Source organism: Gracilinanus agilis, chromosome 6, assembly GCF_016433145.1.
Source record: "Gracilinanus agilis isolate LMUSP501 chromosome 6, AgileGrace, whole genome shotgun sequence".
In the NCBI taxonomy this organism is placed as follows: domain Eukaryota; kingdom Metazoa; phylum Chordata; class Mammalia; order Didelphimorphia; family Didelphidae; genus Gracilinanus; species Gracilinanus agilis.
This window is the reverse complement of record NC_058135.1, coordinates 244,938,700-244,962,404: the sequence shown is the minus strand read 5'-3', so window position 1 is coordinate 244,962,404 and position 23,705 is coordinate 244,938,700. Positions and strand designations below refer to the sequence as shown.

General features: G+C 36.0%; 1 protein-coding gene across 2 annotated transcripts in view; it reads right to left on the bottom strand.

Annotated features, from left to right (window-relative positions):
* Positions 1-1,236: 1,236 nt before the first annotated feature.
* Positions 1,237-23,705, bottom strand: part of PRMT3 (protein arginine methyltransferase 3) — a 181,508-nt gene continuing 159,039 nt past the window's right edge. For both annotated transcript variants that reach the window (XM_044680312.1, XM_044680311.1), the window contains exon 16: positions 1,237-1,346. In XM_044680312.1, coding sequence (XP_044536247.1) covers positions 1,237-1,346 — 110 coding nt within the window. The remainder of the gene's footprint in view (positions 1,347-23,705) is intronic.

Sequence of the window (23,705 nt, the reverse complement as noted above, 5' to 3'; positions counted from 1 at the left end):
CTTACACTAAGATTTATTGCTTTATCCTGAAACTGAGTAAGAGAGAAATTTTGATACAAGGAAACTGGCTGAAGTTTAGCACCAGTAAAATGGAAGTAATGCGGGGATGAATGAGTATCTGAATTATTATCTTACCCCTACCATTTGAAGGCATGTACCTTCTCTTTTGTCATTAAAAATCTATAATATTGATAGGAGTGATGGCTGAGGGGAGGCTTTGTTCTTAGTTTAAAAGCTATGATGATGATTTTTTTTTCTATTTAAGTCTAATGGAGAGAGAGTACAATTTCTCTTCATCTCACAAACAGTGATTTCCACTTATATTATTGGGATAGCACAGTAGATAGGGGCAATTAGTTAGAGCTGGAGCTAAGAGTCCCCAAATTTCACCTAAAAGAAAGGAATTTTCTTTGGTTGAACCATGTTAATAATACTTTCAACATACTTAGTTCTGAAAAAATCTGTTAATCTGCAAGGCATGACAAATGACCTTAAATTTTTTTTTTTTTTGTTAAAGGGGCTATTTTGTAGGACCCCCATTAAAGTATTGACTATAGCATCATATATATTTAAATGAATGTTTGCTGCTTTCTTCTTTCAACCTGAGACAATAATTGCACATAGTACAATTTTAGAATGTGAAATATTATCTAATATTAGCCACACTTTACAATTGTTATTAGTACATAATTTAACCTGAAAAAAGTCTTTAGGTTAGCAAATGATAATATATACGAACTTATCTTTGAAAATAGTTTGGACCCTTAGGTACAGCTTCTAGCATTACATATACGAGGTCATACTAAAAGGCTATCCAAGAAGAGAACTCACAAAATGGAGACACAAGATGATGACCCCAAGGGCCATTTCTTAACAAGATCAATTCAGTTGGGCCACTAAAATATTTCTCCTAAATAGTTTTCAATTTATATGATGAAAACTGATGTATTTTTCCCAAATACATTTAGTTTTGACTTTCATTATTTTCACAGCACAGGAAATATATCAGGCTACAGTTTGATAGTTTGTTGTCAGATTTAGAATACATGATTATAAAGGTCTCTTTTTAGAAATCAATTGGTTGGTGTTTGTGTGGAACATCTCTCAACCCTTTCTCTAATTCAGAAGAATCACTAGTGAAGGACCCATCAACCAGATGAAGTAGTAACTTCCTGCACCTCATGTTTCTTCATCCAAGGTGTCTTCACTTAGCTTTGTATACAAAGAACAACTTTTTCACTGAAGGCTATAGGTCTGAGTTAAGTTATTCAATTTAAGAGTAACGATGAGAGAACGTGGATCCTTCCTGTTCTTTTGAATAGTTATCTTTCCTTTTAAGGCCTCACCTAAAAAAAAAAAAAGAAAAAAGAGAGGAAGTTTGAATATTAAAGAAATTTTACATTAGATAATGCACTATTCCCCCATAATATTCCTTAAATGTATGATATGCTAAATGAATTAATAGCATTAAGTCACTCAAAAAAGTAGACTATCACTTACTACAGCCAATCATCTTTGAAGGCAAAACAAAATGAGGTAGTCACAGAGGGTTTGGGTGCTCATCTCTGACTTCAGGGGAGAAATCTGGCACTAGTCCTTAGTGGTAGTAATTCAGAAAGAAAGATTTGCTATATGTTTATAAGATGGAAATGTACAAGGCCTTTATAACTTCTGGCATATAGTAAAGTTTCAATTGTGGCACGAGCAATAGATGAATTAAAGAAAAGCCATTATCTCTGAAATATCATTTTCTATTTCTATGTAAACAGAATCCAAAAGAAAGCTTTGGAACTATAAACTAAGCAAAACACTGCTTTAAATGAAATAGCCACAGGATGTCAAAATAATTCATAGCTAGTGTACTTAAATGAATATCCAATAACTCCAAGTATTATATTTTATAAGATTTATTATAATCACTTGAAGTAGAAGAAATAAAAGGACAAAAGTAAAAGTCTGAGTAAAGAAAACTTTTCCAACCACATTTGCAGGAAAAAGAGAGGGCCAGGGCCACACACAAACTTTATCTCTAAAACTCAAGGATGTAATGTGAGAACGAAAGTGGGATGCTGGGATTTAGAGTCCTGGAAAGCAGATTCTAATTATACACTAGAAAGAAAAATTGAATTTGTTTTAATAAGATTATAGATTTTAAAATACATACTTGATATAAACACATCTCTTATTATATTAGAGATGGAAATTAATCTAATAAAGTTCAAGGCATTATGAACAAATAAATGATAATATTGCATTTTCATTTCATAATTTTCTTCAATAATATAGCAAGAAGTACTTTTTAATAAGGAAGCAAAAATAACAGATCAATATTTCTTGGTTAAAAGCAAGAGAATGAGACCAAACCAAATGGCATTTTACAGTTTTTCAGCTATCTCCTCAGGCTTAACAATCTGTACTAACACAACAGGACACCTAACAAACTGCTTAAAAAATAATTATGAAAAAATGTGCTGTAATAGTTACAATGTTAAAAACATCAATTTCCTTAAATTTGTAAACCTAATTAGTACATTTTTTAATATGGTTGTTTAAAACAGTAATACTTTATCTTCAGAGCTAGGTAATATGTGAAAGAGCTAGGTAATATGTGAAATCATTAAAAAAAAGTCATAGGCAGCAAAAGTATTATTTACTATGTGTCAAATATTGTCCCAATAATTGTGGCTACAAATACAAATTAAGAAAGACCCTGCCACCAAAGAGCTTGCATTCTAAACGGAGGGAGCGTGTGGAGACCTGACAGAGAAGGGGCTAGGAAGTGCAGTAGCATACAGTCTATCACTTTCCAAATTCATGTACTTTAATATAATATCTTGGGAAGGAAGAGCATCTGTATTAAAGAAAAGAAGAATCTGGAACAAATCTAACATTATACTTCATTAAGAAAAGAGTAATTAAGCATTAACAATATCACTGATTTCTGATTATAATTCTGCTATGTTCCACAATGTTTAAAAAAGATAAGGCAATGGCATCCAATCCCATACAAACCTGTTTGGTTACTTAATATGACAGGGACACAGCGCCCATTGCAACAATGCTACAAATTTTAGATTTCTGATGAAGTTCAGGTTAATAATTATTGTAATGATTTCATAAAATGCATATTACTTCAGCTTTCATTGTTTTACTCTAGATACCAGGTTGTTTAAACTTGGAACCAAATGATAATATGGTTTATAGTTGGGAAAGGACCTTAGAATTTAACTATTCTAATCCTATCATAATAAAGTAGGTGCTTGTTAAACTAGGGCTCCAACAGATCTCTAAGAGGTCTGTGGACATATTTCTGAGGTTTATAACTTTATAAATTTGGCCACTCATATGGCTAGTAAGGGTTGGAGGCCAGATTTTAGCTCAGGCTAAACAGTTTTCCTGACTCTAGGTCTGGCACTCTATTCGCCGTACCACGTAGTTGCCTGGGACTCAGAAAGATCCACATTCAAATCTGTCCTCTGATAGTTTCTAGACATGTGAATCTGGGCAAATAATTTAACTTCTGTCTCCCTCAGTTTCCTTATCTGTAAATTGGGGATAATAATATCACCTATTTCCCAGGGTTGTTGTGAGGATCAAATGAGATAATATTTGCAATGTGCTTTATGAAAAAGTAGACGCTATTCAAAAATTTTAAAATGCAAGTTTTGGTAAACACTTTATTCCAACATAGATTTTTTGTTGAACGTAGAATAATGCTTTGCCTTTCACATAACATTTGGCCAAACTCTCTACTTCTGGCTAAAAAGGTATCACAATACTCTGTACTCTGACCTAGTCAAGAGAAAGAATTAATTCTCTATAGTTTTATGGCAATATTATACTGCTTATGATGGTTGTTTATTTTGTCTTCCTTAAACCAAATGAGCTATAATGTGTTCTTTGTGGGTCTGAATTAACCTGAACAATCTTCTTGGATTCACTGATTTGTGATATATCCAGGAGATAATGTATACACTGGAGTCTATTTCACCTTGGTGAGTCTCTCTCCCTCTCCTTCTCTCTCTCTGATCTGCTACCTATGAGCTCTGGGACCATGGGCACATCTTATCTCTTTGTGTCTCAGTTTTCTCCTCTTTAAAATGAAATAGGAATTCTCTTCGTAGGCCATTTCTAACTCCAGTCGCATAATCTAAAACATGATATTAATTGGTTTTAAAAATGAAATAACACTAGAAGAAAAGCTCTATCTTAAAAGTGTACCAGTGGATGATTTAAGCAATGAAGGCGATTAGATATTCATTTTCAAAGAAATGAATATCAGGAAGTCACATAATAAATATGTAATTCATGTTTGGCAAACACATCCTCCAATCCTTACAGACTGAGTAAGGTGCCAAGGCAATGGCTGTAACACCAAAGTAGTAATTAATCAGTGTCATGTAGATATAAAATGACTGATATCTTTAAGCAGTTCTGCTCTTCTGTGAGCTGCAGAGGACGCTCTCTCTGGAGCTGAGCTGCATCACTTTGCCCTTATCACAGGCACACTGCCTCAAGCATAAGAGAATCCAGTTTGCAGTTCAATTAGAAAAACAGAAACTATATATTTATTATACCATTTTAATTTATCCCTTCACAAGCAAAGAATGCCATCCCTAGAGAAGCTATAAACAATATCCTCGGTAAAGATTAGAGAACGCGATTCTGCATTTCATAGAAGCTTGACTTACTCTAGCAAGGGGAAAGGAGAAATCATTAACTTGTTTTCGACTAGATTATAACAACAGTATTCTGTATTCTATTGGTAGTTTTATGTAAACACAGTCATACAAAGTTTGACTATAAATAATGGGACTATTTAAAAAACATATTAGCTCTTTTACTTCTAAATATGTATGATCCCTTTCAAAGCTGTCACTTTGGGAAGCTGATACATTCATCAAAATGAAGGTCCCTATTAAAATATTTTTGAAATTCCTCCTCCAGAACAGTCTCTGGAAATAGTTGATGAGTCACCAAAGAAAACTACTAGTCTAATCACTTTATGGATATACCTGACTTTGAGCTTAAGTGGGGATTACCTACTTAATCTGCCACCTTATTTTGATCAAACTTTGCTTTGAACTCATTTTGGTCATGTTCTAAAATTAAATGAGGACAAAGGCTTGTCAGCACTGTGGCTATTCAAAAGAATTTAATTAAAATGGGCATGTGCTGAGAAGCTGCTTAATGTGGAACAGTAAGGGACACAAAGATTAGATTTGGGCCACAGTTCTTGGCCTCGTGGAGCTTATTGACTGGTTGAGAGGTAGAATACATTCACAAATAGACATGAAGGTCATTCCTCAATAGATTTTGTAAAGTAAGTGGAAGCATTTTGAAATAAGTGTAGATCCACCTATAAAGACAGTGGCCTCTTTGTTATAGTAGCCCTGGCCATCCTGACTACACTAATATAGTTAACTAATAATTATAACTAATAATAATAATTAACTAATAGTTAATGTTCATAGAGGTGACCCTGAATCATTGACAAGGTATGCTGGGAACAATTTAACCTTGTCTTGTTTTCACAACTAGAAGGGAGCTCAGAAGGCATCTGGTTCAAAGGAGTCACACTCCAGCTTCTCAAGCGTTGTGGCCGTCTACCTGGTCTCCTTGCTTCCAGCCTCATCTCTATCCTCTGTAATCTACTGCCTACATCAGAGGCGTCAAACAAATAGAAACGAGGCCACTAAATAATACTCAAGGATCCCTGTAGACCACACGCTAACTTTAATAACCACACGTTGGTATGTTTCTTTTTTTATTAGTACATCAACACATTAAAATCAGACAGGAACCACGTGTTAATTTGGTTCTGGCAATACTTAGGAGTACTGTGGGCTGTGTGTTTTGACACTTGTGGTCTACATGACTGCCAAACAAATATTCAAAAAACCTAACAGTCTTCGGTTCAAAAATCTGCAGCTGTAGATAAAGGAAAAACACAAACTTCCTAGTGTGAGCTATAAAGGCCTCCACACTCTGACTTGCCTATACTTTTCCAGACTTCTTTTATAGCTTCATTCTACAAAGCTCACCTGCTCCAGACAAAATGGATGGCTAGACAGTTCTTGCTCTTGACATTCCACTTCTGTGCCTTCCCACAGGCTGTCTGCTATTCTGGGAATTATCTCCTTTGTTTTATGGCATTCTAAGGCTCAGCTCAGGTGCCATCTCCTCCTTTCTGGATACTTCTACTTGCTAATACCCCCCCCCTTCCTTAACCCCTCTTCAAATTATCTTTTTGTTTATCTTTTATCCAGTCTCTAAGGTCTAATAGCACAGTATCTTGCAAATAAGTTGCAGCTTCATTTGAAATGTTGGCTGAACTGAAATCTTCCCATATGAGCTGATTAGGTCAAAAAGGGAAATACAGGATTTCTTCATGATGCCAAAGGCAAAAAAGAACATTATTTCAAGATATAATTGGTTATTTCACCTTGTGGTAATCATGATTACAATTTATGTACTAATAGCTGATGAAGAAGATAAAAAGTAGAGTAATTCTCTGCAGGCTATGCCAAGATCTTCCAAACAAGTCAACATTTACAAGATATTTTATTATTTTAATACAAAGGTAGGTACAGGGGGAAAAAGAGAAATTAAAAGAGAAGATAAAAGATTGTAAAGTAATTCCAAAGGTTCAAGTCTGTTTATCCCAGATGCTTTTTTTGGTCCCTCCAAGAAGGGAGGTAGAAGGTGTTAGAAGTGTTGAATACCAAACATTATCAGGAAAAATGAGACATAGAGTTAGCTAAACAGATAGGTAAATAACTAGCTATAGATGTGGGAGTCATTTCAGAATCAGGTGCTTGGTTGCCCTCAGAACAGATCATTGACTAGTCAGGGCAAAAGTTAAAATCAATATCTAATTAGATGAAAGGATAAAGATTAGAGAAGACAGCACATGTAATTACTATACCTCTAGTCCAACCTGTTAAATAAAGCACTAAAGTCTAAAAAAAAACGAGAAAAGTAATAATATTGACTCAATCATCATTTCTTAAAGAAGTTAAATTTGTTACCACAAGGTAGCTAAAAAAGCCCAGAGGGCACCCCAACCAGCAAATATCCTATGACAATAGGATCAGGGTGCTTCTCTGATTAGCTCTTTCACTCACCATGACTGTGATCCCAAACCTTTTTTTATCCCTCCTCAGGCACTCTGGTACCACCCCTCCCTTATCCTCTCAGCAGAGGATCTTGATTCAGTTCACCAAAAAATGGAAGCCAACCTATCTGTGCTCCCCCTTCTCCCCTCCTGTTTTCTCACATATCACTCAGATTATCTTCGCCCATAATTTCTCCTCTTGCCCTGCCACATTTGAAAAGGTGGCCCTTGTCCTTGCCAATATAAGTCCCCTCTGTATTCACTCTTGATCCCATTCCCTCCTGCTTTCCCCTGATTTCCCTTACCTTACTATCATCTTCACTCTAATTTTAAAGCTCACAAAGATGGCCATGGCACCTCCTCCTTAAAAATCTACACCCACAGTTCACCGCTCTACCAGTGCTCCAACATTTATCTTTTTTTTTCTTTTTTGGTCTTATTAGCCAATCTATAGGTGTGAGATAGTGCCTCTGTGTTGTTTTAATTTGCAATTCTCTAATAGTGTTTGGAGGCATTCTTTCAAAAGACTAAGGCTAGTTTTAACTTCATCTGAAAACTGTCTGTTCATATCGTTTGTCTATTTACTAATTGGGGAATGCATTGTAATCTTATAAATTTGATTTGGATCTCTATATATTTGAGAAATGAGGCCTTTCTCAGAGATACTTGCTATAAAAATTTCCCCCAGGTTTTTGTTTCCCTTCTAATTTTGGTCTCATTGTTTGGGTAAACCCTTTTTAGTTTAATGTAATCAAAATTATCTATTTCATATCTTTTTTTTTTTTTTTAAGCTTTGCTTTCCATCTTATTATCAAGTCTGCTGTTTTGGTTCCAAAACAGAAGTGGTAAGGGCTAGACAATAAGGGTTAAGTGACTTGCTCAGGTCACAGAGCTAAGAAGTGTCTGAGGCCAGATTTGAGCCCCAGACTTCCTCTCTCTAGGACTAACTCTCAATGTACTGCACCACTTCGCTGACCCCTCTATTTTATATATTGCAATGTTCTCTTTGTTTTGTTTAGTCATAAATTCTTCCCTTTTTCCATAGTCTGACAGGCAAACTGTTTTGTGAACCCCAATTTCTTTATGTTTCCCCATTTAGTTCTAATCACATATCCACTCTGAATTTATCTTGGTGTTGGTCTATGCCCAGTTTCTGCAATACTGTTTTCCAGTTTTCCCAGCAGTTTCTGTCAAAAAGTAAGTTCTTCCTCCAAAAGCTTGGATCTTTGGGTTTGTCAAACACTAAGTAACTATGGTCATTTACTATTGTGTGCTGAGTGGCTACTCTATTTGGATTCTAAAGACCTTTCTCTTTTCCAGTCTTCTTATGCTTTACTGCCCTCCACATTCTCTAAAATCCAGCTACACTGACACACTGGGTCCCAGACAGTGCTAGCTGTCTTTAGGGGCTGAAACATTCCTCCTCATTGTCACCTTCAAGCCTTCCTCTTCAAAACAAAGATAAAATCTTGCCTTCTGCACGCAGTCTTTCTGGGCTCCCTCCCACCCTCTTTTTTTGCCTCCTGCCTTTCATGAATCTTATATTGTTATGGTAGAAATCATAGAAATATAAATGAATTTAAGTATGAAGTTTGAAGAGGCTAGCATGACCGCATGCTAGGAACTCTAAGACAGAAGATTTTGAAGGTGCAACTACCAACAGTGCTCCCTGTCTTGGAGCCCTTTATCTCTGCTGATCCTGTTTCTACCAGCCTGTGAGAGAAGAGAAACCTTTCGATTTCTCTGGGAGTGCCTTTCCTCACCAGAAGAATCAACCTGAAGAAGATCCTACAGACTCTCAAACCCTGTCTGAAACATCAGGGTCCAGAGGCGGTTGTTGGTATGAGGGCTGAGAGTCAAACCTCAAACCCGGCCCAGCTGGGGTTGAACTCCAACATCCAGAGTTCATCCTTTTCATCCTGAACATGTCACATCCTGAAGGATTTATAGTGTCAGGAAGATTAGAGAGGGTTTTTTGGTTTACTAGCCAGAAGCAGGAAGGATTTTTAGGGAGCCTCAAGCAACAGAAGCGTCCTCCTTGCAGAAGACTTAGATGGGAATGAGAAAGGGAGAGGATTAGTGATTAGGGCATCCTCAATCCTTCCTCCCTAACTCTTATTCACCAACAAACCTGTTAGTTTTTACAACAAACTGCCTGGAAGACTTGGTTGCAGCTGGCCCAGTGTAGTAAGGCACAGACTGCTTTACTGCACTAAAAGGGAACTGAGGATTCATGTACACACCTCAGTGTACTCACTATTTCTATACACTATTTCAATGTGTACGGCTGTTTGGGGTGCTGTCTCCTCCAAGAGGATGTGTTTCATCCCCATCATTTGACAGTTCTTGAAAGTCAGTTCTATTATAACTCCATACATGCAAATCTAAAAACCAGCACACTGCAAAACTGTGCAACATAAAACCAGAGGATGTCTGTAAGGCTGACAGTAAGATGAGATCAGGGGGCACTTTAGCCACAGACGCTTCTTTTATCTTTGTGGTATTGTAGCTGATGCCCACAATTCTGATTCCTTCATGTCTGCCCATTTCTTTCTAAAAGCTTTATTTCAAGTTTCTCCTCAGTCCTTCTCTTTGTAGATGCTGCTTGACATAGTGGAGCCAGGACTCTTGGGATGCTGAATGACTGTTTTTCACAAAACCCAGCCACGTAGGGGAAGTTGGGCAACTGTTTTTGGAGGTCTGAGATGAAAGAGGGGGAACACTGGGTGGACTCTTCTCAGCTCAGCCTTCATGCTCACAGAGTGGAGAGGCAACTGCAGAGAAGCCAACTGGGTGGAATGCACAGATATGTCAGTTGCATTGGGATCAATTCACATTTTCAAAACAAACATCATAACTGTATACAGTAAGCATCTCCTAAACGTTTTCTGACTCATTCCGAGAACAACTACAACACTCGTGGTTTAGAAACAAGGCGCCCGAGTTCCGGGGAGTGGAGTCAATCTTCCACGACGATGGAGCTTGAGCTCTTCTTGCTCAGTGCCTGACATACCCGGCCTAACAAATGTTTACTGACTGAGGGGCACCATGTGGGGCGATGCGGGGCAGACAGCAAGATGGCGGGAGGGGTGGGGAGGGAGGCCTGAGTTGGTGTCTCTAGAGCTCCAGGTGGGGAGGGCAGGGCAGAGGGCACAAGACCAACTAGACAGAATGTGGAGCAAGGAGATCTCCTCGGAGAGCGCGAAGTTCAAAGCAACAGCCTGAAAGGCCACTGGAATCATTTCTCAAGATATTTCTGAGGTCACTTTCAGAAGACCTTTATGAAATGATAAGAAGTGAGTAGAATCAGGACAATTATTGCCACATATTACATATAAGAACATTAGAGAAAAACTGTGCCAGACTGATCAATGCAAGGATAAAGTACAGATCCAAAAGAAGATGGAACATACCATCACTTCCCACAAGGGTGAGGAGTTTAAAATGCAGAAAGAAAAAGACGTGTTGATGCAGCCAGTGATGGAATTTGTTTTGCTGGACTATGCCTGCATGGAAGTTTTTTATTTTCTTTCTTTATTTGCTCAAAATAACATGGAGGAAGGGGGGTAGTAAAAGGCACAAACAGATAAAAAGACTAGTAAAGCCCGTAAGTATGATCTGCAGTGATAAAGTTGGCTAGTTATCAGAATCCCCCCTATCCCTACTCCCCCCACCCCTAAGGAAAGATTAAAAAACATATTTCCTCCCTCATGGCAGAGAGGAGAGAATGGTATCAACTCCATCAGACAAGAATTTTATTCGGGCTATTTTGCTTAATTGTTTTTCTTTGTTATATGAAGGGTTCAGTTTAGAAAAGGAATAGAAAACGAATGGGACAAAGACAAAAGACATCAATAAAGCCTATTGAAAAAAAAAAGATCTCACTATTAATGTGCTATAAGTGTGTGGGATGAAATTTGTGCATTATTTCTCAATATACAATGATTAGTATTAGTAATCATAGATGGGTAACTTCCTATAGAAAAATAGTGAAGTTCGGTGCCCTCCACTAGGAGATAGCAATCCCTCCTTTTGAAGAGAAGAAACCCCCTCCCCAAGCAACTTTATGTATATAAATATTTATATATATATATATATAAAAATAAGTATAGGCCTTTGCTATTCTTCACAAAGGTGGCTAAAAGAGACTCCTTTCCCTTCTATTCCCATGGGAAGAAGTTTAGGGGTGACCTAATTCCTGTAAGAGAAATCTCAAAACTTACACATTTATAATCTTGACTACATATCCAGAGAAATGTTTCAGAATGTTTCAGTCTGAATCCTTGGACAGGCCTAAAAACCTGATTCAACTAAAAATTGCAAATCTGAGGAATATTCCCATAAGCTTAGAAATGTCAGAAGCTCTGGGAAAGGATTGGAGGAGGATAGAAGAAAGTGAATAGAATAAGATATACAGATGGTGGGAAATTAGAGATAGCATTGTGTTGGATCCCTATAAAATCTGGGTAAACCCAGGCACCAATGCCCACTTCTGAGAACCCAGACTCAGCCACTCTCCCTCTCTCATCCCCTTTACCCCCTTCTCTCTCCCCCTCTTACCTCTCCCCCACGCCTTGTGAGGATACTGGCTATGCCTGGTCAGTATTGTCTCACCCTTGGCATGCCCCCCTCTCCCCTCAAATTCTACTCCCACTTAAGTAAAAGGCTTAAAGTTAAAGGCTTGGATTCAGGAGACCCCAATTCAAATTCAGACTCGGATACTTACCAACTCTGTGACCATGGATAAATCACTAGATAGCTCTGAAACTTAATTTACTTATCTATAAAAGGAGAATAATACTTGTAATACCTGGAATCTCAAAGGACTCTTCTGTGGGAAACATTTAACAGATTTCTATAGCTTTTTAAGGTTTATAATCCTTCCTTCAAAGCAGGGAAGGACACAAATAGGCATGTTGAAGCCAACTCTAAGAGCTAACTGTTAAATTTTCAGTGTGAGAATTTACCTCAGAAATGATCACTTACATCTGAGAAATTAATTTACTGTTTTATTGACTATCTGGACTTTAAAAACTAACAATGATGCAAATTAAACTTAAAAGTATGCCATGCGTACATTCCTGGAGAACTGGATGTTAAATATTTTATCAGCATACTCTTGTACACAAAAGGGAAAAGATCACGAACAGTACTGTGGTTCTCCAAAAGTAATTAAAAAGACATCAATACATTTCTCATCTTCACATAGTTTTTATGAGAATGTTTTATATATACATTAAGGGTATACTTGATGAAATAATCTGAGGGCAAATGGCAAACTTTCAGATATTTTCTACAGCAAACCACATTTATATAGTTAAATAAAATACTTGATTGAGGTATAAACAATAAATGATTACAAAAAAAAGTGGCAGAGTCAATATTTCACATTAAAAGCTAAACACCTATTGAGATATATTTCTTCCATACATTCATGTAATACAAAATCCCACGACAGTTGTAAACTTTGTTTAATGATCAAGCAAGTTATCAACATACTAGAAAACATCTGCTTACAAAGTGTTCTGTAGAATGCACTACACAAAGTTTAAATGGAAGAGGGATTTGATCAATCAATAAATATTTAATATGAGCTTACTATGTGCCAGGCACTGTGCTAAACACTGGGAATAAAAAAGATGCAAAAAACTGTCCTTACTCTCAAAGGATTCACAATCTAACTGGGTATACAACAAACAAACATATACAGGATCAAAAGCAAATAATCAAGAGGCATTAAAATTTAGGAGCTGGAAAAGACTTCTTGTAGAAGATGAAATTTTAGTTGGGACTTAAAGCCAGGAAAGCCAGTAGGAAGAGATAAAAAGGGAGAACATTCTAGGGATGACAAGAAATAGCCAGAGAAAATGCCAGAGCCAAGAGATGGAGTATCTTGGTGATGTAATAGAGGCCAATGTCACTGGTCCAAAGAATACTTAGTAGTATGATGCTAATCTACTGTAAGCTTGGAACCCATATACAAAAACTTATATAAACGGTATGTTAAATCCAATGTCACTGATAGACCTATACTCCAAAACAATTTTTAAGAAAAGGAAATGGAGGAAATACTATGTATAAAAAATATTTATAGTTCTCTGTGTGTGTGTGGCGGGGGGTGAGAGTGGGGCAAAGAATTAGAAAATAAGGATTGATGAACAATTTGAAAATAAAGAAATTCTACTAGATGTATGAAATGAATACTATTATTTTCTATGAACTGATACAGACTGAAATGAGAACAGAATAACAATATATAGTAGAACACATCAATATTTGAAAACCAAGCAATTTTGAAAAAGTAACTTTGATCAACACAATGACAACAAACTACGGCGGGGGGGCCAGATGCAGCTCCCTGAAATGTTTTATCCGGCCACGTGACATTATTCCTAATCTGAGGAATACAATGAGTAGGATACAATACAATGAAACTTCAAAAGAGTTACCTTAGAAACAGACTGACAGATGAGCATTTCCTTTCCTTTGGCCCCCTCTTTAAAAAGTTTGCCCATCGCTGGTCTAGAGGACTGATGAAGAATTCTAATTCTGACAAGAGAGCTGACAGACTAAAATATAGAATGAAACATTCGTTTTTAGATATGGCCAATATTGGAATCTGTTTTTGCTTAACAATACTGATTAGTAACTTTTTTCTTTTTTCTTTCAACTGGGGGAAAGGGAAGGAAATGCGTTTTAATTTGAAAAAAAATAATAGAATTAAGGGCTAAGTAAAAGTAATTTTTAAAAAGTTAAAAAAAAACAAGCAATTCTTATTTAATATAATCTTTACAATTCTATACAACATAATTTTTAGTACAGACTTTGTTTCAGTTATTCTGACTACTCCAAAGACTGTTAATTCTGAAGCTTTCAGCTGTGTTCTCGATGGAAGAAGTAGCTGGAAAGTTCGTGATTTACTTTAAAGGTTATGGTATATTAGAAAAAAATTTATTGTGAGCTTTACTTCAAAGTACAGTGTCTATGCTATTTAAATTGGTCCTTTCTTTTACTTTAGCTTTAAGTTTTTTAAAATTTCCTTTATAGAGAGCACAAGATAAAAATGTTATTATACAGTTAGCCCTTCCATATTGCAAGGGCAAGTGACATGAACCCCCAAGACCCAAAAAATCAGCATAAATATTTTGGCCCTTCTTTTGTACCAGAGAAGAAGGTTAAAGTTTTTCTTTTTCTTTTTCTTGATGGGGTGTTTACAGAATGTCATTGTTAAATGTGGGCTAAATATTTGGTCATAGGCTATTGGTAGGTCAATGTTAAAATATCCTTATATTTCTAGCTTTTGTGTTATTGTCTGCTGGCTTTGATATTCTTTTGGGAATCTTTAACATTTTACTTATTTTAACTTTAAAAAAGAAGTTGTGTATATTTATGGTATTAAAAGATAAAATATGTTGATATTAAACAATATTTTCCATATATTTTGTGTGGTTCTGATTTTCTAAACGTTTTCTGTGTTGTCTGCTAGCCTTTGTGTGTCTTCTGCAGCTTTTACAAAACTCCTCCCAAATTTCCTATTTCTTATGCCAACGTGCAATATACTGAAACCACAATGATGAAAGTTGTGATAGGGAGGGGATACCTGTATATTTAATTTTAGTTATCTTTAAGTATTAAGTTAAAATACATCTACCTGGTTAAAACCAAGCTTCCCACATCAATGACCAATTAGAATTAAGGGATGTATTTTGGCTTTCAAGTTAACAAGGTTCACAATATTAGTGGACTCAAAAGAGAACTGGATTGAATTCCTTTGTCACAATGTACTCATTAGATACCTTGAATTTGGGAACATGAAATGACAATGCAACTGAAAACACTAAACATTTATAGCAAGAGGCCAATCAGGTATCACAAATAAAGCATGCCACATATGCTGATTAATTTAAATGAATACAGCTGACTCAATGTGATTCATCTGCTAACATTAAGATTCCTTATTGAATGCAGAAGATAGTAAGCAAGATGTTCTTGAGAAAGTTTTTTAATAGAATAAAATTTAACTTCAAACATTTGCAATCACCACAGTAGCAAACTAGATTATGAAATGCCAAAATACATTCGATTCTTTATTACAAAATTCATTGTCTTTTATGAGATGATCTCTTCCTTCAGTTCCCTCCCCCGCCCCATGTCAATCTTGAGCAGTAATTATAATACCGGACAGTGTCACAATCTATATTGAACAGGAAGGGAAATACATTTGTTTCAACAGAGACATTAACTGATTTTCTTTATTTGGATCTAGTCACATTCAATCAGGATCTGAGTGAGTTACAGGACAGAAAACAGAAGGTTACTAGAGCCTAATATAGGAGATCTTTTTGAAGAGAAAAGCAGACAAGCAGCATTCATTTTTTAACAAAGTAGCCATTTAGCACTATATGTGAAAATGGAACAGGCAGCAAAGTAATTACCTACTTTGTGATCATTCAGGTCCTTTGTTTCTCTTCTCTCTCCTATTGTCTGCCTTTTGGCAATTTCCCTGTTCATTAGCACTATAACCAGAGGCTGGTCAGGAACAACAAAAGGGGATTATGATTATTTATCCTATCCCTGTACAACATTAGGAGAGATGGTACTCATTTTGTTTTTAAATTTTCCTCAAAATGAGGTAACATTTCCCTCAGGCTGCGATGCTTCAATGTATTCTGCTGGCTCACTATGTATTGGCCTTGCTATTTAAATCTCAACAGGAAGTATGGAAATATAATAAAAACAGAGGTGAAGTCAGAACAGGTAATGACTTCCTAAATTCTATTATGCTACATACAAAAAGCTTATGGTAAAATAAACTATTCACCAGAAAGAGTGCTAGTTACAAGATTACCTGGGCCAAGAAAATTAGGATTTAGCACTCATTTAGGCAATAAAAGGAGAGAACCTTAGAAAAATATTCATTTCAAATTAACACCTTAAATACAATTCAATTTAACTAGTGTTTATTAACTCCCCATTCAATAAATTCCTATTAAGTGTCTACTCAAAACAAAAATCTGAATGACTAAGTGCTTTTTTAAAAAAAAGGAAATAGTAGAAAGACAACATAGCTATCCTGGAGAAGTGTACATTTTCAAGATCCTAACCCTCAACTAAATTACCAGAAAGAAAAAAGAAGTAAGGAATTTAAGGGAATTTAGTTGTACTTGCTCCATTTCTGTTTTGCTGCGCTCAACCTTTTTGGAAACAGAAAATAACACCATCAAGGTTTTATGTCCACTTCCAGGCAATCACCAAGTGAGAAAATGAGTACCGTGTGCTGTTTTATTGCTAATGGAGTTTGTTTGCCCATATTTGAAAAAGTCAATTTCTATAAAGAGTAAAACCAAAATAAAAAGGCTTTTTTAAAGGTTATTTTTAGAAGTTTTAGTTGTCAAGCATTTAGGTAGTTGGCAAACTAATCATAATCTACCTACCTGATATTTGTTAAAATTGAATACAAAAAGGTTCTGTGGAAAATAATAAACAGGAGATGGGGACATATTTGGGGATTGGCTCAAAACCACCATTTCATTCCTCTTTCCAATATACATTATTTTCCTTTAAAGGTAAGGACATAAAAAAGCTTTCATACCTTTCAAAATTAAATTCTCTTTTACCAAAATTATCTCAGTTGCTGTAGTTTCATGCCTATCTTCAATTTAGTAATATAGCTGTCACAGACAAAAGCCCCTTGAAGTTGAAGTTACATTTTTTAAGCTACTTCCAATAATGAATCTCAGAGTCGTATCAATGGATGAATCCTTGAAAGGTCATCTTATGATCAAACAGAATAAGGAAAAAGAGTACTTTAGTCATTGTTGAACAAATATTTATTAAATGCCCTCTGTATGCTGAGCATTGTGAAATTAAAGAGACTAGCACCTCAAAATGCCCCCTTCACCCTAGCTTTAAGTTATATTTCATTCTTAATTTAAATAAAACAGTAACTATAATTTCTGTCTCTTACAGACATCTGTAAAACGTGTCTTCCTAAGATGTGATACCTCATCTTCATTTTGTTTCAAAAACTATTTCAATAGACCTTTCCCTTTATCTTCTAACTAGTTTACTTTGCCCTGCCTCAAATGAAAAGTTTGCATCTTTTTTCTATTTGTCAAATTCCCTTTCATTTCCTGAGTAGAAATAAAAAAAAAACATAGCAAATAAAAAATAAATCATTCTACAATATAATATAGATCTCTCCCCATAAGGAAATATACCAGACATACGAAGAAAAGTCCTTTGAACCCCCTTTCTATTAGATCACCACTATTTGTGAAACTAAGCTACCACCAGGTGGAAAAATCGCAATCACACACACACAAACATGTATATATATGAAGAGAGAAATGATCCAAGTCTTTGATATTCTAAAATAACAAAGATTAATTTTATATTCACAATGTGATATTTAAATAAGTTCTGAGGTTCCATTTAGAGGTATTAGGGCTCATTTGAGCCTTAAGATATGTAGATATATGACAAACTTCCTGTGGACGTTTTTGGGGACTTTGGATACTACGTTTCCCATGATTCTTCTTGTAAAAAAATGGAGGCAGACAGGAAGTGTGATGATGTAAGAGAATGATATAAGACTCCTGGGGTCATCGGAGGGGGTCTCTTGGCTACCTGAGCGAGTTCTCTGGGCATTGTAGAAAAGATTAGGTAAGGTAAGGAACGTAATGGCTGAGGCGGCAATTTGAAATTTTTACAGGCGCGTGGTCAATTTTATTCTACCAATATGGGCCTAAATAAAATATTACTTATCCTCATAATATCAGCCTTTATCATTTTTAAAAACAACAACCTCCAAATTATCTAGTTCAGAAAAACTAATATGCTAGCTAAATACCCATACATCTTTTTTTTTAAAGAACAGATAATTTATTTTTTGTTAAGCTTCTCTTTGATTTGAAACATTTGCCAAAGGGTGGAGTCAAGATGGTGGAGAAGGAATAGGGACCCATCTGATTTCTGCCAAAATATCCCGCAAAAACAATGGCATAATGCCACAAAACAAATTCTGGAGCACCATAACTGACAAAAAGACAAGTGAAGTAAATTTTTCAGTCAAACAACTCAGAAGGCCAGTATAAGGAATCTAGCACACCAGGATGGAGGTGGAAGGCATGGCGCCAGGGTAGGCCCTCCCTGAAGGAAATAGTTAGGCCAAAGTTTTCAGAACTGTCAGTCAATAAGGGGGAAGGAGGCAGACAACTGCTCAGAAGGAGATTACAGAAGTCCCTTTGCTGGCTCTGGGTGCAAACCTCTTGTCTCATTGCTCAAATACAGATCCAGGGCTCAGTCCTGGGGTGCAGTTGCAATGAGGAGAAGCACCAACATACACCAGCACTTGCAGTCACAGAGGAGCTGAGGATCTCGGTCACAGTTCCAAGAGGTAAAACAGTGCTTTGGGTCATTCATAGACCAGAGTACAGGCTTAGAGAATATTAACATACCTTCTCCTTACATTATACACTTTAAAAGAACTGAAGGCAGCTAAACAAATAACCTGAAGCATGCAATAGTGTTCCCTGCACCACAATTAGAAAACCCAGTTTTAGAAGTTTTTTAAACTAAAAGGAAAGAAAAAGGGAGGAAAATGAACCAACAACAACAAAAAGAAACACAGAAATTTATTTTGGTTACAGGGTAGATTCAAATGCATAGGAAGAAAATAGAGTCAATATTGCTGCATCCAACACCCCCAAGAAAAATAGTAATTGCTCTCAAACCCAAAAAGTATTAATGAAGGAGCTAAAAAAGGATTTTAAAAATCAAATAAGAAAGGTAGAAGAAAATTGTGAAAACAAATGAGAATGACATAGGAAAGTCATGAAAAAAAAGTCAATAGCTTGGTAAAGGAGGCACAAAAAATACTAAAGAAATTAATGCCCTAAAAAACAGAATAGGCCTATTGGTAAAAGAGGCACAAAAATCCAAATAAGAAGAAATTTTCAAAAAGAAGAATTGGTTAAATTGAAAAGATATACAAAAATGCACTGAAGAGAAAAACATCTTGAAAAGACAGAATTGGCCCTTTGGAAAAATAAGCACAAAAATTCATTGAGGAAAAGGACTCTTTACAAAGTAGAACAGGCCGAATGGAAAAGGACATACAAAAGCTCACAAAAGAAAATAATGCCTTAAAAATTAGAATTGGGCAAGTGGAAGCTAAGGACTCCATGAGACACCTAGAAACAATCAAGCAAAGTTAAAAGCATGAAAAAATAGAAGACAATGTGAAATATCTCATGGGAAAAACAACTGACCTGGGAAATAAGTCCATGAGAGGTAATTTAAGAATTATGAGCTTGAAAAATATGAAATATATTTTACATGATAATACATGTATTACCTAGGTTGAATTACTTGTCAGCTCCGGGACGGGGAAGGGAAGAAGGGAGTGCAACAATATGGATCATTTAACTTTAGAAAAATTAAATGGAAATTTGTTAATAAAATTTTTAAAAAATATTACTGACAAAAAAATAAAAGCTTAGTTAAGACATCATCTTTCAAGAAACCATTAAGGAAAACTGCCCTGATATTTTAAAAGCAGAGGACAAAATAGAAATTAAAAAAATCCACCAATCACTTCCTAAAAGAGATTCCAAAAGAATAACTCCCAGGAATATTATAACCAGTTTCCCAAAACTACCAAGTCAAGGAGCAAATATTGTAAGCAGTCAAAAAAAGAAATAATTCAAATATCATGGAGCCACAGTCAAGATAATGCAAAACTTAGAAGCTTCTACACTAAAGAATCAGAGGGCCCAGAATATGATAATCCAGAGGATAAAGGAGTTGGGACCTCAACCAAGAATTACTGACCCAGCAAAACTAAGCAAAATCCTTCAGGGGAAAACATGGATATTGAATGAAATACAGGACTTTCAAACATTCCTGATGAAAAGACCAGAGCTGAATGGAAAATCTGACACTCAAATACAGGACTCAAGAGAAGCATAAAATGGTAAACAGGAAAGAGAATCAAAAGATATTCAATAAGGTTAAATAGTGTTCATTTCTACATGAGTAGATGATTCTTGTAACTCCAAAGAACTCTGTCACTATTAGAGCAGTTAGAAGGAGTATACATAGAGGGCAAGGGCATAAGTTGAATATGATGGGATGATATAGACATTTTAATTAAATTAAGGTCTGAGAAAGAGGAATGCATTGGGAGAAGGGAAAATTAAAATGGAGTAAATATGCCACATAAAAGAGGCATGGAAGAGTATTCACAGTGGATGGAAAGATAGGGGAGATGAAGAGGAGAGCATATGAACTTTACTCTCATCAGAATTAGCTCATTGAAGGAAGAACATAAACATTGAATTTTGGTATAGGAAGATATCTCACCCTACAGGAAAGTAGGAGAGTAAAGGGATGAGGGAAGGGAGGTGGAGCTGATAGAAAAAAGGACAAATTGAGGGAGGTGAAAGTCAGAAACTGAGTAGTGATAAATGGGATGGAAAGTAACATACAGTAATCATAATGGTACAGAAAAAAATTTAAAGTCTCTAATGGAGGCCTCATTTCTCAAAAACAAAGAGAAATGAGCTGAATATATAAAAATACAAGCCATTTCCCAGTTGACAAATGGTCAAAGGATATGAGCAGGCAGTTTTCAAACAAAGTAATTAAAACTATCTATAGTCATGCAAAAAAATCCCCTCTAAATCACTACTGTAGAAAATATAGGTAAAGGTAATGGAGACACCAGGGATATTATAATAAAACTAAGTGATTGTGGGCACACACACTGGGGTTTAGGAGAGACTGGACCAGGATGGAAAGACCAGAGTTTACTGAATTCACACAAGAATGGCAGTTGGTCTTAACTGTCACATAGCTTCCCCCCCACACCCCTGCCACTGCCAGAGTCTAGAAACAAGCAGGCAAGGTAAAAGGGATGTCTAATCAAAAACCTTAAAACCTAATGACAAAACCCACAGGGAAAGAGGAGGATTTCCCTACACTAACTTAGGGACCTAAACAGACAAGGCCCAAGGAGCTGTAATGGATTCTCTGGGTGACTGCCTCAGACCTGGTCCTGCCAGGCTTGAACAGCACAGCTAAGGGCTGATGTGGCTTTGGGGTTCTCACTGTAATCCACCGATGATCTCTGGATGCTAAGAGCCAAGGTGGTCTCAGGTACCAAGTTGAAAGAGTGTGCTTGAGACATTGTCCACCAGATCCCAAACTTCTCCTCTTCCCTTGGAACTGCACTGAAGATCATGTCTTCTTTGCTAGATGCCACCACCACACAGGATCCCAGGGAAATCAGGATGCAGGGTGTCCTTTACTCTGAGATCTCCCAGGGCTAACCACAATTTGTGCTAACCCCTAATGGAGTCCCTCTCAGAGCACAAAGTCACTTCTTCCTGCCCCTTCATTCTATCACAGAATTCTCCAGCTCCAGCTCCTTCCCCCTAGGTACACCTTAATTCTTAATTACTAACTAATCTAATCTTCCTCACAACACTACTAATTAAAGAAATGCAAATTAAAATAACTCTAAGGCACCACCCATACTTATCAGATTGGCTATTATTACAGAAAAGGAAAATGACAAAGCTTAGAGGGGATGTGGGAAAACTAGGAAAAAAATGCATTGTTGGGGGAGTTGTGAACTGCTTCAGCCATTCTGGAGAGCAATTTGGTCTTATTCTCAAAGGAGTAGAAAACAGTACATACTCTTTGACCCAACAATAGCATTACTAGATTTGGAATCCCAAAAGGTAGAAAAACAAAGAAGGGAAAGACATATGTGCACAAAAATATTTAATGCAGTTCTTTTTAGGGGGCAAAGATTTGGAAAGTGAGGGGATATCCATCAATTGGGGAATGGCTGAGTAAGTTACAGTATATGATTGTAATGGAATACTATTGTGCTATAAGAAACAATAAGCAGGAGGAGCTCAGAAAAAGCTGGAAAGACTTAAATGAACTGAAGCAGAGTGAAATAAGCACAACCAGAAGAACTTTGTACAGTGACAGGAATACTTTTACAATGAACAACTGTGAATAACTATTCTAAAACTTTCCCAAAGGATTCATGATAAAAAATGTCATCTACTTCCAGAGAAAAAGAACTAAGTCTGATTGCAAATCAAAGCAAACTTTTTACATTTTCTTAATTTTTTTCTATTTGAGTTTCCTTCCACAAAAAATGTTTTACATGATTACATATGTAAAGTCTATATGACATTGTTTACCATCTCCAGGGGGGTGGGGAATGGGGGTAGAGAATTTGAGACACAATATTCTTTGAAAAATTTTGGAAACTGTTTCTACATGTAATTGGGAAAAGATAAAGTAAAATTTAATATTAAAGAAAAATTTACCAAAGCAAACTAAATGAGGAAGATATCATTCCCAACTGGCACCCTAGAAAGTGCCCTGAATTCATGCAATTGCAATGTGCATTACTAATTAATAGGGAAACTAAAGTTAAACTAAACAGTCAAGGGTCCTCCCAAAATAACATTGGGTTTTTTAGAAAATCACTCTGGCAAACTTCTATTGGGGCAATACAGTTATATACTAGTTCTCTACTCAAATGTCAGAACTTTTAAGGTTCTGACTTGTAAAGATTTACTAGGAAGCTATCTAATTGGTTGGAAAAGAACAGAGCTAGATAATGTGTTAAAAATGCAAGGTATAATAAAAGTATGATGATCTACCTTTCTTGCAACTAAAAACACTGAAGACTTTAACCTACAGTTAGCACCCATAAAAAGACTCCTAAGGAGGCAGAACACAGTACACCATCTAACCCACCACAAGAGTTTTTAGAATTCTCACCCAGGCAGAAGTGTGCTAGAGTCAGCTCATAGATGATTATTAACCAGTTGTTAATTTTTCACCTCATAAATTGGTAAATGTTACAAATCAGGGCTTTGTGTTTTAATAATTTTCTAGACTTAAAAAAGGAGATAATATTAATAATGCAAATTAAAGTATGTCTTGAGGCACACTTTCCTCACCATACTGAACATTTGTCAACATAACTATAAATAAGTCAAGTGAACATAGAGTAGTTTACTTGTCAGATCTCTGGGAAAGGAAAGATTTTAAAACCAAGAAAGAGTTAGAGAAAATTACAAAATGTAAAATAAATGATTTTGATTATATCAAACTAAAAAGCTTTTGTACAAACAAAAACAATGTAGCCAAAATCAGAAGGGAAACAACAAATTGGGAAAAAATCTTTATAACAAAAAACTCTGACAGAGGTCTCATTATTCAAATATACAAGGAGTTAAAGCAATTGTATAAAAAATCAAGCCATTCCCCAATTGATAAATGGGCAAGAGACATAAATAGGCAATTTTCAGATAAAAAAATCAGAAGTATCAATAAGCACATAAGAAAGAGTTCTAAATCTCTAATAATTAGAGAAATGCAAATCAAAACAACTCTGAGGTGGTTCCGGGTTAAGATGGCGGCAGAGTAAGAAGCAGCTCTTAACCTCTCCTGACCGAAACATACAAAACTCCTCAAGGGGACATAAAAACAAGTCCAGACGAACGGAGGAACCCCACAACAGGGCACAGCGTGGAAGGTACGTGGAATCGAG